We start from the raw sequence: 19,205 nt of genomic DNA, 5'->3' as shown, positions 1-19,205 counted from the left end.
TGCACTTTATCAAGGAGGCTTTGAGGGTGTCCTTGAAGCGTTTCCTCTGCCCACTGGGGGCTCGCTTGCCATGTAGGAGTTCCAAATAGAGCGCAGGCATGCGGACGATGTGGCCCGCCCAGTGGAGCTGATCGAGCGTGGTCAGTGCTTTGATGCTGGGGATGTTGGCCTGGGCGAGAACACTGATGTTGGTGCGTCTGTCTTTCCAGTGGATTTGCAGGATCTTGCGGAGGCAGCATTGGTGGTACTTCTCCAGTGCTTTGAGGTGTCTGCTGCATATAGTCCAAGTCTCTGAGCCATATAGGAGGGCGGGTATCACTGCTGCTCTGTTAGACCATATGCTAGGTGCCAGATTTGAGGTTCTGGTCTTCAAACGCTCTCTTCCTCAGGCGACCGAAGACTGTGCTTGCACACTGAAGGTAATATTGGACCTCGTCATCGATGTCTGCCCTTGCTGACAGGCTCCTGAGGTATGGAAAATGGTCCATGTTGTTCAAGGCCTCACCATGGATTTTGATAACCAGGGGGCAGTGCTGTGTGGCAGGGTCAGGTTGGTAGAGGACCTTTGTCTATGGATGTTTAGTATAAGGCCTATGCTTTCTTACGCCTCGGTGAAGGTGTTGACAATGGCTTGAAGTTTGGCCTCCGAGTCTGCGCAGATGCAAGCGTCGTCTGTGTACTGTAGTTCGATGACGGAGGATGGGATGACCTTGGATCTAGCCTGGAGGTGGCAGAGGTTGAACAGATTCCCATTTGTTACCGTGCGGAATGCTGAACTGGGGCCACGTTTCCAGTATGAGCCCCTAGATTGAGATTTCCGTTTTCTCTCTGAGTCTCGGGATCTCTATTTCTCTCTCTCTCCTTTTTTTCCCCCTTTTCTCTTTCTCTATTCCTCTTTCTCTATCTCTCTCTCCCAATCAAATTTTCTTTTTCTGTTTCTCATTCCCTTTCCTCACTTCTATCTCTTTCTCCTTTCTCTTTTGCTCCCTTTCCTCACCCTCTCTCTCACCCTCTCTCTCTCACCCCGTCTCTCTGTCTCTGTCTCACCCTCCCCCCCCTCTCTCTCACCCTCTCTCTCCCTCTTTCCCTCTCCCTCTCTCTCTTTCCCTCTCCCTCTCTCTCTTTCTCTTTCCCTCCCCTTGAGTGCGGATTCTATACTGAACTCCACCGGTCCATTGAAGAGGCTCCTGGACTTGTTGCTGAGCAATACGGAGCTGGCTCCGGGATCTTGCCCCATCTGGAGCTCGCTGATCTCCCCCAGATGAACTCTTACTGGACTTCTCTGCTGGCGACTTAGCTGCTGTTGTCGAGCTAAGCCGGCTCCGAAATCTCTGCCACTGTGCACCGGCCCTAAAAGCTGGCGGGGGCACTGTCATCTGAAGGGCTGGCTTCTTAATGGTGAACATACGTCTGGGGGCAGAGCGGCAGCGACGCGCACTTTTGCTGCATCATTACTGCCGCAAGCCCACACCCTCACGAGCGTCAGTCGATCGCGCCGGTGGCCAACAATGCTGCAAAACCTCTCGGGCCGAATTTACGTTGGGGCGACCAGTTGATTTTGATGAATGACTGCTGCAAACTGGCAGTAATGGTCCTTCCTGGGACCGTGAATTTCAGGCCCCTGGTGTCCTGACTAATATTAACGTCATTCATCTTATTAATGTTTATGGGAACTTGTGTGTAAATCGGCTGCCTTGTATTCCTACATTACAGTAATTACTACACATCAGTAGTAATTAGTGTGAAGCACTTTGGGATGTCATTCCGCAAATCTTTTTACATACATGAGATTTGCAGATATCACTTTGAAGGTCATTAATGCCTTCTCATTGAGCATCCAGACTATTTAAAGATTCTTGTTGAAATGGCTGACTGAGCTAGATTTTTCCAAATCCCCAAATGAATGCATCCATTGTACTATATTGCCTATGCCATATTGAGTTATATACACGAGCATCAGATATCACTGCGTATGTTTTTTTGACTCATGTTGACTGGTTTCAGTTCATTTTCACTGGAAAGGTTTGACATGTTCAGAATTCAATAAGTGCTGTATAATGCACACGTGGCCAGCAGCTTGAGCAGTGCGACAAAGGGCATCTCATTGGAAAAAAACTGAACAGCCAGACCCATGACCTAGTTTGAAATGAAACTATGAGAAATTCTGTAACTAATATAATGAAGGAATGGAGCAGGAGGAGAAAATTGGGTGCAAAGCAAGAAAATAAAACACTAGAAGACGAGAGACAAGGAAAGGGAACAACTAAAGAATTTCTGCGTTTGTTTCATTACTTAAAAAAAAATGTGAGTTATTTAGAAAATTGCATTATTTATTAATAACTGTGGAAGTGAGCTACTTCCGTTTGATTCCAGATGGTTTAAATCACCATATGTAGATAAAATGAAAAGAAGAATGTCACTGTTTGAATAAGGCTGATGTTTTCATGTTCTTAAACTAAACTCATGGTGTAATCAGATTTGAAAAGCCAATTGTAGAGCGAGTAGCTTTTCTTTACCTACATGTTGCATATGCTGAAAGAATTTTGTGTTTTTTTCAAAGGTTGCTAAGGGTAGCTGTTCTACATGAATACCTTGGAAGCCGAGTGTATGAGATTGCTCCTTCTACATCTGTTGAAGATATCAAAGAGTTAATCTATGTGGAAACAGATTTTCCTGTTTCTGAGCAGCGGTTGCTGTACAATGGGAAAGAGGTAACCTTGACTTTGAACTAGATGTGGTCATGTTGCAGTAATGTGACTTATTTTGTTCAATTATCTGTGAAGCCTGAAAAGGAAACTTGGCTCTTTCCTGCACAGATTAAAAAAATATGATCATGCAGAGATCAACATTTTTACAAACCTTTTGTATTTAGGTTAGGATCAATAGTAAAAGCATTCTCTAATGGTTTGATGGACCAGAGAGTGTCTGAGATTTAATTATTTTTTTTGCTGCCTGTGTGCTGCGCAATCCTTGCTTGTCCAAGTGCACGCTGCCACTAAACGTGATCAATCTCTTCTACTATCGCTCCTTTATGGTCTACCTTAGTGCACTGCCTTTGCTTGGTTCCATTCCTTCCTGTTCCAACGTATCCAGCATTATACGACAATATCTTCTCTTCTGGTCCTGCCTCTTGGGTGTTGCTGAAAGTTTAATCTTTGGAAAACTTCTAATCCTCGGCTTTATGCTGTCCCTTGCTGACATCATCTGTAGGCATGAGGTCAGTTTCCATATGCTGCTGGCACCCAGCTCTACCTCTCCGCTTGATCTTTCTCTTAAGACAACATTGGAAAGATTAGCCATCCTGTTCGGTTGCTGCCAAAAATACCACACTCTAGTTTCAGATTCCATTCCCCTCTCCAGCTGCTCACTCAGGTTGAACCTAATAGTGGGCATCCTTGGTGTTCTGCTTAACCCTGAGCTGATTTTCTACCAATAACCTATCCATCATCACAACTGCATATTTCTACCTTGACAAGACTGCATTCGATCCTTGCCTTATCCACTCCCCCTGCAGAAACCTAGTCCACACCTTCAGCACTTCCAGGCTCAGCTTCTTCCAATGCTCTTCTCTCTGGCCTCCTGAACACCATTCTGTTTAAAGTCCAACTCCTCAAAACTCTACTGCCCACATCCATCTTAACTCCAGTCCTTGCAATCTTCTATTGGCTCCCTACCATTGCATTGAATTCAAAATTCTCATTTTTGACAAATTCCAACCTATATAGGAGACCCAGATCAGCCATGAGCTAATACAATAGCAGAATATGTGCTGTATGGCCTACTCCTGTTCCTACATCTTAACATATTTCCCGCTTAGCTCCCTGGGAAAATAATCCAAATAAGCATAGGGAAGATCAATGCTTCAATACCAAGACTAGTGTCTTTTGAAATCAGGAGCAGTGGTTTTCTCTGTTCTCATGGACCAGTAAACACAACCACCACACTCCCCCTCCCCGCCCCCTCAAAAAAATTACTATTTGTATCTCACATTTACTATTAAATTTTTTTTAATGAGTAACCTAATGAGGGGCTGAGGCCTATAGTGGAGGACACCAGAAAGTTTGAAAACAATAAGGAGGTAAATCAAGGACCACTGGTTTAGATGACTAATTGTGAATGATCTGTTGGAAGCTGAAGGTCTTCAGAATTTGTATGATATCCAAGTGAACAGACTGCATACATCAATCATGACATGGTGATAATTGTAGTTTGTTCTTGGCAAATGTGTTTCATGTAGTTACTGCAAAGATTAAGATAATGGGCTCTATTTATCCAAAGCTTTTTTTGGGCGTACTTAAAGAATTCCGCCCATTTTTTTGGGGTCCAAGTACGCCAAAAAAAAAAGTTCTAATTTTCGCCGCTGGGGGCTCGAGTTTCGGCCTGAGTTACTATTTTTTTGGAACGACTACTTTAGAATGGAGCATCTTAGAAATTGCAATTCTCGGCATTAAGTTTGCTCCAGTTCTAGTGAGTTGGAACAGTTTCATTGTCGAACAGATTTTTTTTTCAAAAGGGGGCGTGTCCAGCCACTTACGCCTGTTTTGCAAGTTTAGGTAGTAAAAACTTACTCCAAACTAACTTAGAATGGAGTAAGTGTAGATTTTTGTATGCTCAGAAAAACCTTGCCTACACTTACAAGTCAGCCGTAGGTTACAAATCAGGCGTAGGGAATGAGAGATGGGGGGGTGGGGAAAGGGAAGTAATTAAATTTTACAAGCATTCAACAGTCTCACTTCTATAAATAAAGAGCAATCCTGAATAATAAATGATAAATAAAGCAAATAATAAAAAAATTAAATTTTCCTGCCTGTCTGAAGCAGCAGCAGTAGCACAGCAGCCTCCCGAGCTGCAAAATTATTTTTATAGGGCCGTTCGGCCAGGATACAGGGGCTGGACACAGTTCGGGCCACACCGGCAGCACAGCAGCCTCCCGAGCTGCGCAGTGATTTGGGCCGTTCGGCCAGGGGACAAGGGCTGGACACGGTTCGGGCCATACCAGCAGCACAGCAGTCTCTAGAGCTGTGCAGTGATTTGGGCCGTTCGGCCAGGGGACAAGGGCTGGACACGGTTCGGGCCATACCAGCAGCACAGCAGTCTCTAGAGCTGTGCAGTGATTTGGGCCGTTCGGCCAGGGGACAAGAGCTGGACACGGTTCGGGCCATACCAGCAGCACAGCAGTCTCTAGAGCTGTGCAGTGATTTGGGCCGTTCGGCCAGGGGACAAGAGCTGGACACGGTTCGGGCCATACCAGCAGCACAGCAGTCTCTAGAGCTGTGCAGTGATTTGGGCCGTTCGGCCAGGGGACAAGGGCTGGACACGGTTCGGGCCATACCAGCAGCACAGCAGTCTCTAGAGCTGTGCAGTGATTTGGGCCGTTCGGCCAGGGGACAAGGGCTGGACACGGTTCGGGCCATACCGGCAGCACAGCAGCCTCCAGAGCTGCGCAGTGATTTGGGCCATTCGGCCAGGAGAAAGGGGTGGGACACGGTCGTCAGGTGGGCCACACAGGCAGCACAGCAGTCTCCAGAGCTGCAAAGTTATTTTTATAGGCTGCAGGAGACAGGGCAGGCGTACAAAGCACCGCGAGGGAGAGCCAGCCAGCCAGCCAGCAAGTTTAAAAGTTACATTTGTAATTCAAGTATGGGTGCTGCATTATCAACACCACGGATTATGCAATGGTTCACCATCAATTCACTGCAAAGGAGAGAATTGATCAGAGCTCACCGCACCAGGAACGTCATAGCCCGTAGGCTGATGGGCACGAGACCTTACCCACGTCGGCAATATCGAGCCAGGCGCTCAAACCTGGACATGAGCGAGACTGATTGTGTCAAAAGGCTGCGTTTCCGCAGGGAAGTTGTTGTTGAGATCTGTGATATGCTGAGAGCAGATTTGCAGCCCAGAAGAAGAACGCCGACTGCCTTGTCTGTTAAAGTGAAGGTAACAGCTGCACTTACCTTCTATGCCTCGGGATCGTTTCAGGCTACAACTGGAGATGTGTGTGCCATCTCTCAACGTGCAATACATGCCTGCGTTTACCAGGTCACGGCTGCACTATATGCGCGGAGGAATGACTTCATCAAGTTCCCAATGACTGCACAAGCAATGCATGACACGGCTCTGGGCTTTTCCTGGATTGCTGGCTTCCCAAAGGTACAGGGCTGCATTGATTGTACCCACATCGCCTTGCGAGCACCTGTGGAAGATTCCGAGCAGTACAGGAATAGAAAAGGTTTCCACTCCATTAATGTGTGACGACAAGCAGCGCATCATGTCAGTCGATGCGAGATACCCTGGCAGCACCCACGATGCGTTCATCCTACGCGACAGCGTTATCTCTGACATGTTTCAGCAGCAGCCAGAAGGGCAGAGCTGACTACTGAGAAACAAAGGGTACGGCCTGACCACCTGGCTCATGACGCCCATATGCGTGACACGGACAGAAGCTGACCGTCAATACAACATGGCGCACATTGCGACGCGCAGCATCATTGAGAGGACCATTGGCATCTTGAAACAGTGTTTCCGATGCCTGGACCATTCCGGAGGCCACTTGCAATACTCTCCTCAGATTGTCGGTCACTTCACTGTTGTGTGCTACATGCTGCATAACTTAGCCATCATGAGGCAGCTGTGGCTGGTAGTGGAACCAGAAGACTCACATGAGGGGCCAGTGCCTCATAGTAATTTGAAAGAGCAGGATGAGGATGATGACGACGATCAGGAAAGCATGCAAGTGCCTGATGCCGGAGCACGAGGTTGGAGGAGGGCCGTCCATCTTGCTCCTATAACGATTGCTCGAGCCCTGTGCCAGCAGCTCATCCGTGAGCGCTTCAATTACTGATGCCTGAGGGCTCTGCGACAACTGTTGCGCATGGACATGTTTATTTTTTGGAGTTGTTCCTATGTTGTGTTGTGTTAATGGAACATGATTCAGTTTTAATGAAAAAATATTTTATTGAAAAGTTAACGTTAGTGTAATAAAATATTTCTTGTATCAAACTTTACTTTTTAATATGACTCTTTAAGATCAATTAAAAACTTTAGGATCGCTTACAAACTTGTAAAGTTACAAAACAATTTCAATGTGAAAAATCTTACACTCTTAAACGTTAAGATCACTTTTTAGGTGCAAAATTAAATAAGTTACGTGAGAGCATTTACACTATAAGAACACTTAAAAACCCTAAGATCACTTATAAGTTGTAAAGTTACAAAACAATTTCAATTTGAAAAACGTTACTACAGTTACATCAAGAACAAGAACAAAAGCAGCAAAGAAAGGCTGCAACCATGTCTCATCCACATCTCGGTGAATGTTCACATCTTCATGGGGGTGTGCCCTTATTGCAGCAGTTACCTCCCTGACGGCCTGTGCCGTCATTTGCATGCCCTCGGACATTTCCTCCTTCATTTCCCGTGTCATTACTGTTATTTCTCCCGTCAGTACCGTCACCTCTTCACCCACTGCACTGACGCTACCGATGAGTGATCGGGTAAGCTGATTGGTCTCCATACCCAATGTCACAACCTGAGCCGCATCTGTTGCACGCTGCATCTCAGGAGAGCGTGTCTCCAATCTCCTTCTCCTCTGCCTGGGCCTGCCTCACGGCACCACTACACTGGGAGCCACGGGCTGGGACGGTGGGACGCTCGGTGTTCCAGACGGCAGTACTAGAGTGGGAGCCGTGGGCTGGGATGATGGGTCAATGGCTGTAAACTGCTCCATTATATCAGCAGTGCTAATGGGACCCGCAACATCGGAATCAAAACCATGGAAGGTGGAACCAGAACCTATGCGAGTGGGAGGCGCAGGCTGGGACGGTAGTGCACTGGCTGTAAACTGCTGGATTACACCAGCAGCACCACTGGGAACCGCAACATCAGAATCAAAATCATGGAAGATGGAACCAGAACCTATGCAAGGTGTTGTAACTCTGATGCCCATTAATGTGGGCTCATAAATATTAATTTGGAAGGTCTCCCCGAAGACATTTCAGTCATCGCAGCCTGCAGCCAGTCTGGATCGTCCGCTTCTGGTTCTTGTTCTGGATCTTCAAGGTTGGCATCATCATCATCATCTTCGTCAAAATATATCAGAACAGTCAAATGTTTAGCAGCAGAGGGAGGGGGCAGGATGGGTGGCATGAGTACTCTCACACATAGCAGGCCAGGCAGCAGGTTGATTTAAAGGGCCACGATGCATTTTCAGGACTTACCCTCTTCCTCAAGTGTGGGCCCAGCTTGTGCTGTACTGATTGTTTTTCTTCATGTACGACTCATCATAGCAGCTACCCTTTGTTCCAAGGGTGTCAGTGGATGCAGATTGGGCATGCCTCCTCCTGTCCGAGTTGCTTCCCTTTTGTTGTGGGCCAATTTCTTCTGCAAAGATTAAAATATAATTTTTTACAGAGTGCGCCTTTCCGCAGGGTGGGACATACAGATAGTCACATTTACAATTACGATTCCATTAAAAAATGAAAATATTACTATTTGACCAAGGTCGTGCCATTTCTTTTTACACTGGCTTCCAGATCTCATGGTATGCACCACTGCGCAGTAATCTTTTGCAACTTGGTTCCAGCGTTTCTTCATTTCTTTAGGTGGCACTTTTATGTGACCTCTGTTGCTGGTATCCAGCTCCTGCCGTCTCTGCTCAATGACGTTAACTAATATCTCCACTTCCTCATGCAAGAAATTCTTTGTTCTTGGTGGACGTTGTTCCATTGCTGTATTGAATTGACACTCTGATTTTTCAAAACACACAGTCCTTATTTTGCATGCACCTATACAGCACTTGTTCTGGAAGTTTAGCAGCAAAAAGATTTCAGCAGGTTATTTCTTCAACAGTGCTGCTAAATGTACTCCTTCAGGCACAAAAAATCACCAAAATTCACTCTCAAGCCTTTCCACAGCTCCACAAAACAAATCAGCACTTTTCCTCATTTACCTTTAAAAGTGGCCGAGTGCCGATGTTTGTCTCACACTGCGCATGCGCGCACGCTCCAGCACGTGCGCGCAGAGCTGTCGGCACGATGTCTTCTTCTCCGACCTAGCCCTGCCCCCTGCAGTCTCAGAATCGGCGCCACGCTTTGGCCCTGCCCCCCGCAGATCTTTACACGCCGCGCCGAGCTGGAAGGAAGGTGCTATGAATCGGAGAATTGCTCCGTAAGTTTTTGACGTGCTTTTGAGCACGGAAAACAGGCGTGGCTCGCGGGGCTGCGCTGTTCTAGGCGCGGCCCGAAACTTGAGTCCTGGTATTCTTCATTTTGGCGTGGCCAAATCTGTCCTTTGGTTTTGGGGGTGGAGCCTTCATCTGTGCCAAAAAGATCTGGTCACCAAGGCGAGCTGAGGCTACAACGTGAAACATACAGCCAGCTCGCAACACATTAAAACATACTGCATCAATTTAAAACCACATTAAAACTCATTGCATCAAATTAAAAACACACTAAAATATATTGCAGCAACTTACCCCCAATTATTAAAGCCGATCCCACTCCCTACCCCAGCCCACCCCGAGCCCCTTACATGGGAACCTGGAGGGCGGGAGCGCGCTTCACAACGTGGGAAGAGAAGGCCTCTGCACCGGAATCCCACGTTCCTCCGGGACCACCAGGTAAATTCGTAAAAATTCTCCGGTCGGAGGTGTATGTCCGAAAGAAGCCTCCGACCGGAATTTCAGGGCCTATGTATCTTACAAATCTTCATAATCTTGCAGACCTCGGTCAAGTCACCTCTTAACCTTCTCAGCTGCAGTGAAGAACTTCCCAAGTCTTCACAACTGTAACTCCTCATCCATCTTAGTTATTCTACACTGCCTCTTTTTCACTGCTTTTATATCCTTGATATAATGGATTGCCCCAAACTGGACAAAGTACTCCCAACTGTGACCTAACTAACATCAAGTTTAACATTACCACCTTGCTTTAGTATTTTATGCCTCTAGATACAAAACCATAAAATATTCCATTTAAATGTTTATGGCCTTATATGAATTTTTTTGTCAGTATGTAACAAGCCCAACACGAGAGGGGGCGGTTTTGGATTTAGTTTTGGGGAATGAAGCTGGGCAGGTGGAAGGGGTATTGCTGGGAGAGCACTTAATTCAGTCAGATTCAATTTAGTTATGGATAAGGACAAGGATAGACCAGGAATAAAAGTCCCAAATTGGGGAAAAGCTAACTTTGTTAAGTTGAAGAGTGATTTGACCACAGTGGACTGGAAACAGCTACTTGTGGGTAAATCAGTGCCGGAACAGTGGGAGGCATTCAACGAGGAGATCCGGAAAGCTCAGGCCAAACATGTGCCCTTAAAGAAAAAGTGTGGGAAGAGCAATTCTCGAGCCCCTTGGCTGTCTAGAGATAAAGAAAACAAGGGAAGCTTATGTCATATACCGACAGCTAAATACTGTAGAATCTTTGGAGGAATATAGAAAGTTCAGAGGTAAAATTAAAAAGGATATTAGGAATGCTAAGAGAGAGCATGAAAATTTCTTGGCTAGTAAAATTAAGGAAAACCCAAAGATGTTCTATAAATATATTAAGAGCAAGAGGATAACTAAAGAAAGGGTAGGGCCTATTAGAGACCATGAGGGTAATCTTTGTGTGGAGGCAGAAGATGTTGGTATGGTTCTTAATGAATACTTTATGTATGTTTTCACAAAGGAAAGGGGCAATGCAGATACTGCTATCAAGGAGGAGTGTGAAATTCTGGATGAAATAAATATAGTGAGAGAGGAGGTATTAAGGGGTTTAGCAGCTTTGAAAGTGGATAAGTCCCCAGGTCCGGATGAAATACACCCCAGGCTGTTGAGCGAAATAAAAGAGGAAAAAGCAGAGGCCTTGACCATCATTTTCCAGTCATCTTTGGATTTGGGCATGGTGCTGGAGGACTGCTAATGTGATACTTTTGTTTAAGAAGGGAGAAAGGGATAGGCCGAGTAATTACAGGCCTGTCAGCCTAACCTCAGTGGTGGGATAATTATTGGAAAAAATCCTGAAAGAGAGGATAAATCTGCATTTGGAAAGGCAAGGATTAATTAGGGACATTCAGCACAGATTCATTAAGGGAAGATCGTGTTTGACTAACCTGATTGAATTTTTTGAGGAGGTAACCAGGAGGGTCGATGAGGGTAGTGTGTACGATGTAGTCTATACAGACTTTAGCAAAGCTTTTGATAAGGTCCCACATGGTAGACTGGTCACGAAGGTTAAAGCCCATGGAATCCAGGGCAAAGTGGCTAGTTGGATCCAAAATTGGCTTAGCGGTCGGAAGCAAAGGGTAATGGTTGATGGGTGTTTTTGTGACTAGAAAGATGTTTCCAGTGGGATTCTGCAGGACTCAGTACTGGGTCCCTTGCTTTTTGTGATATAAATCAATTATCTCGATTTGAAAATAGGGAGTATGATTAAGAAGTTTGAAGATGACACTAAAATTGGCTGTGTGGTTGATAATGAAGAGAAAAGTCATGGACTGCAGGAGGATATCAATCGACTGGTCAGGTGGGCAGAGCAATGGCAAATGGAATTTAATTTGGAGAAGTGTGAGGTAATGCACTTTGGGAGGGCTAATAAGGAAAGGGTCGACATATTAAGTGGATCTTGGAGTGCTTGTCCACAGATCCCTGAAAGTAGCAGGCCAGGTGGATAAGGTGGTTAAGAAGGCATACGGAATACTTGCCTTTATTGACCAAGGCATAGAATACAAGAGCAGGGAGGTTATGCTTAAATTGTATAATACTCTGGTTAGGCCACAGCTGGAGTACTGCGTGCAGTTCTGGTTGCCTTATTATAGGAAGAACGTGATTGCACTAGAGAGGGTGCTTAGGAGATTTACTTGGATGCTGCCTGGAATGGAGAATCTTAGCTATGAGGACAGATTGGATAGGCTGGGTTTGTTCTCATTGGAACAGAGGAGGCTCAGGGGAGACCTCATTGAGGTGTACAAAATTTTGAGGGGCCTGGATATAGTGGCTAGCAAGGGCCTATTTCCCTTGGTGGACGGGTCAATTACGAGGGGGCATTGTTTTAAGGTGGTTGGTGGAAGGTTCAGAGGGGATTTGAGGGGAGGCTTCTTCACGCAGAGAGTTGTGAGGGTCTGGAACTCACTGCCTGGAAGGGTGGTGGATGCAGAAACCCTCACACCATTTAAAAGGTGCTTGGATGGGCACTTAAAATGCCATAATCTGCAGGATTACGGACCTAGAGCTGGTACGTGGGATTAGACTGGATAACCTCTTGTTGGCTGGCGCAGATACAATGGTAAGTACTGCAGGGAATCCAATACGGCCTTGGTGATCTCCTGGACTAGTTTTGATCACCTGGATGGGTCGGAGAGGAATTTTCCCAGATTTTCCTTTCCCCAATTGGCCTGGGTTTTTATCTGGTTTTTGCCTCTCCCAGGAGATCATATGGCTCTGGTTGGGGTGGAGTGTAGAATGTTTCGGTGCAAGGAGTGTCGCAGTTGTGTGGGGCGGACTGGTTGGGCTGGGTGCTCTTTGTTATTCCACCATTGTTCATAGGTTTATATGTAACCTTCAGGGCTGCTGACCGAGAGCCGTGTGGCTCTTTGTTGGCCGGCGCAGACACGATGGGCCAAAATGGCCTCCTTCTGCGCTGTAGATTTCTATGTTTCTTTCTATGTTTCTATACTTGCGCTGCCACCTTTAATAGTCTATGTATCTACATAAAAAGGTACTTCTGCTCCTGCAGTATAAGATCTCAGCAATTCAGAACTGAACATTAATGGTTATTTATGTAGTTGTGTACAATTAGTTAGTGCAAATGTATAGTAGAGTTAAGGTCAAATGGAGGGAAGATACCAGGAGCACAAAATTTACTGTGCGATGGTTGGCAAAGAGGCTATTGGGAGTTTGCTTTGGTAGTGATGAACTGCTGGTTCACTCTTGATGTGCCAATGAAGATGGGAGAATAGGGAGACCTGAAACTACAGCAATGGGGACCATACATGTTGATACTTGTTCAGCTCCAGGCCATCCCATATATTATTTGGACGAACAGGTGCTTTGCCCACATTTCTAATGGGAGGGACTGGTCTGTGTTATAATTATGAAGGGAATAATGGAGGTTCCTTGTTAAAAGGGAAACAAGCCTCGACATAGCATACTGCCTGTTATAGTCTCAAAGTTTTATCTTCTAATGGTGTTGAATCTTGTGGTGTTACCAAAGGATATCAGCAGCCCATGTTTTCCAGCGGGGGGTCACTGGCTAGTCTTCAAGAGTGGGAGGCCAGCTGACTGACATTTTTCCTTTCCCCACTCTAGCCAAGGCACACTAAGCCTATTTATAGTACCTTTAACTGGTATCAGTCATGTGAATGAAAAGTTTTGAATCCATGAAATACAAGAAAATTGGCAAGACATAATGTTCACTTTTTATTAGAGATTTTTTTGTGAATTATTTACTTAAACTGAGGGATGTCAGTGTAGGGAAAATGGAACTTCTTTCACTTCCATCACCCAGTCTCACCGTTTATCACTGTCAGCATCAATACTCCCAGATGAGCTGCAGCAGCATCACATGCAGAGTAAAGATCCTTTCACTTTGATCCCAATATTATGCCTTAATCTCAATCTCAAAATAGCACACAACTGCATCAAGGTGATCATTTCTTCACTCTAACCATTCTGAAAGCCAACAGAAAATATTTCAAATCCATGCCACTTTGCATTGAATTTTGAGCAGTTCAGGTTGAAATTGGCCAAATGTATTTCATATAAGCCTGTTTCATTTATCAGTATAGTCAAAAACTGTGTGATAATAACCACCTAATTCATCTTGTATTAACGAATACAGAGAAAACATTGATAATTTCTGAAACCCCTCTCACAGACCTCCATAGGATTTATAACAAAGCTCGTCAAACAGGTGATCATTCACTAGTCTGCATGCCTGAACCCCTTTCTGTATGCAGCTAACTTTCTTGCCTCCCAATTTTATCAATATTATTATGGCCATTACTTCTCTGAATTTTCCTCCTCCTTCTTGTATCTTCACTATGTACAAATCAAGGGCCATCTCACTCTTTGCTAATTTAACTAACTAGCTGGCTAATCTCCTTTTCTTTTCCCTTCCTTCCTTCCTTTCTTACACAGTTTTCTTCCTTCCTTTATTTCACCTTCCTCCCTCAAGATAATGATATTTTACTTCTAAGCTTGACATCACCTACACCGTACTTCTTAATTTCCTTTGCCTACTCTTTCCTACTTTGATGGTGTCCCCCACAAAGGATTTTGGTCATTCATCTAAGTTTCTTAATAATGATCTTAATGATGTATCAGACTGTAGCGTTTTCCAATGTGTACAATAGTGTCCAAATTTAGTTGGACGATAAGAACTCCTTCACATTCTTGAGCAGACTCAATTGCTATCCTGGGGGTCAGCTGAAATCCCAGAGCTGGGATAATTTAAGTAATGATTTTGAGTCCAATGTCATTGCTAACTTGGTCTTTGTCTCTTTCCGTCTCCCCGCCAAACCTTCACAGCATCAAAACATTAATGATTGAGGTCCAGTCCTCCGTGGAAGTTCAGTTGCACTTCTTATTTCTGCATGGAAAGCGATCGCTTTCAAATGTTGCCAAGCAGTGCTATTTTAGTTGAAATTGTGAAATGAAATCATTAAATTAGTAACATATTAGTGCTGATGCCCTTTGGGGGAAATCTAGTCTGGAGTGTTTATATATCCTAATATAATGCCCTTCCTATTTCTGCTTTAGTCTGTATTCATGGGAATGTAAAATGCTGCTGCAGTTGTACGCATCAGGAGATTTGATAGAATACTCATTGTCAAAGTTCGCAGGAGCAATTTAATTTGCCTGCACTGTTACTGTTGATTTTAATGTATTGATTCAAACATTAGATCACTGGCATTTTCGTCATGTTCTCTCCTTTAGTTGTATGATTCAGCACAGATTGGGAGCTTGCTACGATCTGGGACCCATGAGATTAATTTGACTCTACAAGGAAGAGGACTTAAAGGAGGAGGTAATCAATTTACCTGCAGTATGCGATTCTCATTAGTGTAAATAAGGATGACTATGGTAACTTCACTCTAATGCAAATACATCTGTTCTGTAACAGAATAACTGTGGTGAGTTCACTGCTGCAGATCGGTGACAATTTAGAATCGATCTTGGGTACAGTGGGAGGATCATAGTGCAAGTGGCATTAAATCATCAAATCCCCTCACTGGTGTGCTGAATGCCTGGATGGTTTCATAAAAGTTTTATAGCAGTTTTTTCCCTTTTATATTTTTGGAACTGGTCCATTTTAATTTCTTACCTGTTCCTTTCCTGCCAATTGGGGAGAATTAAGTACCCTCTTGTCCTGACAATGCTAACCATAAAACCTGTAACTTTATATATGTAGTAGCAAACTTTATTTCGAAGTGAATGCTTGTATTTTGAAGTTGTGATCGGATCCAGCTTTAATTCAATGTGTGGAATCCTGCTTTTCCCTTTAACAGGCAGGTTTGGACAAACAACACCGCCACTTGTAGATTTCCTTAAGGATATTCTGAGGAGATATCCAGAGGGAGGACAGATTCTTAAGGTGAGCATCTTTCTAATTTGTTCTGCCCAATAAAATGCAGTGTTGGATCCTTCACTGTTTATCTTATTCCTAGCTCATATCCAGCAATCAGAGTTGTTGACTCAGTGTACCAAAGTACTGTATGTTGGAGAGATGCCTTGTGTATATGTGTATGTGCGTGTGTGTGTTGGTTCTATATCTCTGCACAGAACGAGTTCCCAGTTTTGGCTAGATAAAAATAAACGGACTAATTATGTGCACGGACATTTTGGTGTCCTTCTGTGCATGTGCACTGTGGACGCTGCCCCTTTTTGAGCATGCACACTTGATCCGGTCGCGCACGCGTTGTACGATATATGAGGGAACCGGAAGTGGTTTCAAACCATGTTGCTGAGTCTGGAGCTGTTGCTCGAGCCAAAGCCTGCTTCTAGCGCTTTTGGGTTATCTTTCGCAAATCAATTAACTTTACTAAAGGAGCCTCCAGGACTTTTGCCTGGAATATCACTGTGATTATCCAAATGAACATTTTCGTGGCCTTCTGAGAGAGAGAGAGGAAGTCAGAGGTGGTAGAGAGAGAGTGGGGGGCGGGGAAAAAAGAGAGAGATTGGGGCAGAGAGAGGGAGGGAGGGAGAGAGAGAGAGCAGACTGGAGCAGAGCGAGAGAGAGAAGGTAAGGAACCTGAGGGGGGAGGGGCGGTGTGGGAATGTCAGGCACTTGGGGGGGGCGGGGGGGGTGTGGGGGAAGCGTGGGGGAAGGTCAGGCACTTGGACGATGGGGGCATGAACTTGTTTGGGGGCGGGGTTGGAAAAAGGCCTTGACCCTTGAGAGTGAGTCGTGTCTCTTCCAAGTGAGCTCCGTTCTGTCTGGAGTCAGCAGTCAGAATGGCTCGATTTACACTTTGCAAAGTCACTGATTACGTAGGCAGGGTGGTTCTAATTACACATTCCAGAGAAACTGTTGGGTGTGTCTTATCCTCCAAGGGGACCAATCAGAGCTTTAGGTGTTTCAAATAAACACGTCCAAAATAAATTGAAACTTGACAGTTGCCTCTTAGTAACCCATGAAAGAATAGTACAGGTTTCTAGGGAATAGTGGGGGAGCTAAAAAGTACTTTTTAGGTCCATTGCTTTTTTCCAAGTGTCTCCAGGGCACAGTTTGATTGAGTCTAAGAAGTTGGAGAGATTAAATATTCATACAGCAGAGAAGCCTTTGAAAATTCCTCCGTGTGAGAGACTTGGCAGATGGATGAAATTAAGCCTATGTCACTGCACTCTGTGGCACCAGGTGTAAGTGCCCCAATGTATTGCAGTGTACTGCGCCATAAGATCATGTAGCTGCCTAGCATACATTTAATCAAATTATAGGTAGTATCTTTATGAAATAGATATTAGGTACATCTGTGTTTGTGACATTACATGTGCTTCTGGACACCATACTCAATGAAGCATTGGAAAGGGTTCAACGAATAGCAACAAGAATGTAAGGGGCTATGAAAGGCTGAGCAAACTTGTCACGGGGAAAGGTGGGGAAGAATGAGCAGAGAACTTGGACCTAATATTTTTCAAATCTTCAAATGGATTGGTAAATGGATATGGGAAATTTCTGAACCAGGAGAAAAGAACTGAAACCAGTTTTTAGGAAAATGTAATTTAAAGAGTAACTATTTTATAGTTAGATGATTTTAAAATAATGGACTGCCATCTGTTGGGGTGAATGCAGATTCTGCTGAACATTAAAAGTGGGAATTCAACAGGGAGTAAAATAATTTGACCTAAACAACATGATGATTAGGATGGGATGAATAGCTTTTCTCATTACTTCATTGCAGCAGCCTCTGAATTGATTTGTGTGCTGTACCAATTGGACACATTTGACTATGTAGAGTTGTTACAAAGCTGTGCATAAGGCTCTGAAAATGTCAAAGCCTGTTGAAGTGGCTTTTGTGGGTAACAAATACCAAGATGCATTAAAATCCATTGTACGTAGTACATTCCTTAATAAATAAGATGATCCTTTGTTCTCAACAAACTCTGTGTAACCCTGGTTGATGTCAGCATCTGTGTGTTCAGTTGAGATTTACAAAGTTACTTTTATCGCCTGGACCACAAGTTCTCATTTTTGTGCACTAGTTTATTAATTTCACAATTAACTCCTGAAGGGACTTGTAACTGACATTTCATTCAGTGAAATGCCACATAATTAACTGAGCCCAGTGAAATACATTCAGAAAATGCTGGAAATGCACAACGCTTCACCATCTGTCAGTGTTTTGCTTGGAATCAGGGTTATATAATAATATTTCTAAACTTTGTACTCACTTTTTTTGTGCTCTTCTTCTATTTCTGTGTTTTTTCTTGCTTCCACTGTTTATGTATCTCTCTCTCTGTATGCTTGCAGTTTTTTCTTGCCTTCTACCTATATTTTCCTCCCTTGCCCTTCCCATCTTTTCCCTCTTCATTCTCTATCCCCATCATTCTGCTCTACCATGCGTGACGTTGACATAATGGGCATAATTAGCTTCAACAAAATGGCTGATGAGGATGAAGATCCTATACTCTTTAGAGAATGCCTAGAACTATTTTAGAGGTTTACAGAAGCCGGGAAACCCATGAAAATAACCCAGCTTGTCCCCACTTAATTCTGTGCTTGTAGGAGCTGATACAAAATGCTGAAGATGCTGGAGCTACTGAGGTGAAGTTCTTGTACGATGAGACTGAATATGGAACAGACTCACTCTGGTCAGAGCTGCTGATGGAATATCAAGGTAAGAGATCTCCGCATCAGCAGTGATGGCTGCAGATCACAATTAAGGCTTCTTCAGTAGATCATGTCTATGATAATATAGGAAGAATGATGGCTTTTATAGAAAGGTGGAGGATTATTTTGGTGAAAGTGTGTAAATGGGTGCTGTACTAATAAGACATGTCTGTTTGAAAGTCTGTTTTTTGCATGCAATTTTGGTCCTAATTGCTGATGACCATAATTTGAACTTGCTAAAACAAACACCTTCAGGTTTAGCATTCAAGCGTTAATTAGAAGCAATTTTCATGGCGCAGTATATGTGGATTCTAAACAACCATTTCCACGAAAAGGTGTGACGTGCTCTGGATGACACACTGCGGCATGTTTCAGGATGGCTCAGGGACCAAGGGAGAGGATGCACAGATTCTCGGACAAGGCACTGGAGGTCCTGATGGAGGAGGTGCAGAGGAGGAGGGATGTCCACTTACTAGGTGGAGTCCGCAGAGAATTTCTGGAATAAAAGTTGATAAGAGTATTGGTGGAGTCTTGACAAAGTGTCCCAAAAAGTCTCCCAATGTGTTTCAAACATCCTCTTCAAACCTCTAGCAGCAAGTGAACTGTAAAAGATGATATGCTTTTAAGTAGCACTCAAAATCATCAGCAACGACGTGTTTACTGCCAGTCATTGGGGGTACGGTAGCATAGTGGTTATGTTACTGGGCTAGTTATCCAGAGGCCTGGACTAATGATCCAGAGATATGAGTTCAAATTCCACCATAGCAGCTGGGGAAATTTAATTCAGTTAATTAAATAAATCTGGAATAAAAAGCTAGTATCAGTAATGGTGTCCATGAAACTGCCGATTTAACATAGAAACATAGAAAATAGGTGCAGGAGTAGGCCATTCGACCC

At 44.3% G+C, this 19,205-nt stretch overlaps 1 protein-coding gene across 2 annotated transcripts in view; it reads left to right on the top strand.

The window, feature by feature from the left end:
• sacs (sacsin molecular chaperone) overlaps positions 1-19,205 on the top strand; it is a 205,859-nt gene that overhangs the window by 84,629 nt on the left and 102,025 nt on the right. For both annotated transcript variants that reach the window (XM_070892203.1, XM_070892204.1), the window contains 4 exons: positions 2,561-2,711; positions 14,915-15,005; positions 15,487-15,572; positions 18,204-18,315. In XM_070892203.1, coding sequence (XP_070748304.1) covers positions 2,561-2,711; positions 14,915-15,005; positions 15,487-15,572; positions 18,204-18,315 — 440 coding nt within the window. The remainder of the gene's footprint in view (positions 1-2,560; positions 2,712-14,914; positions 15,006-15,486; positions 15,573-18,203; positions 18,316-19,205) is intronic.

Source organism: Pristiophorus japonicus, chromosome 10, assembly GCF_044704955.1.
Source record: "Pristiophorus japonicus isolate sPriJap1 chromosome 10, sPriJap1.hap1, whole genome shotgun sequence".
In the NCBI taxonomy this organism is placed as follows: Eukaryota; Metazoa; Chordata; class Chondrichthyes; family Pristiophoridae; genus Pristiophorus; species Pristiophorus japonicus.
This window is presented reverse-complemented; position numbering and strand designations above follow the sequence as displayed.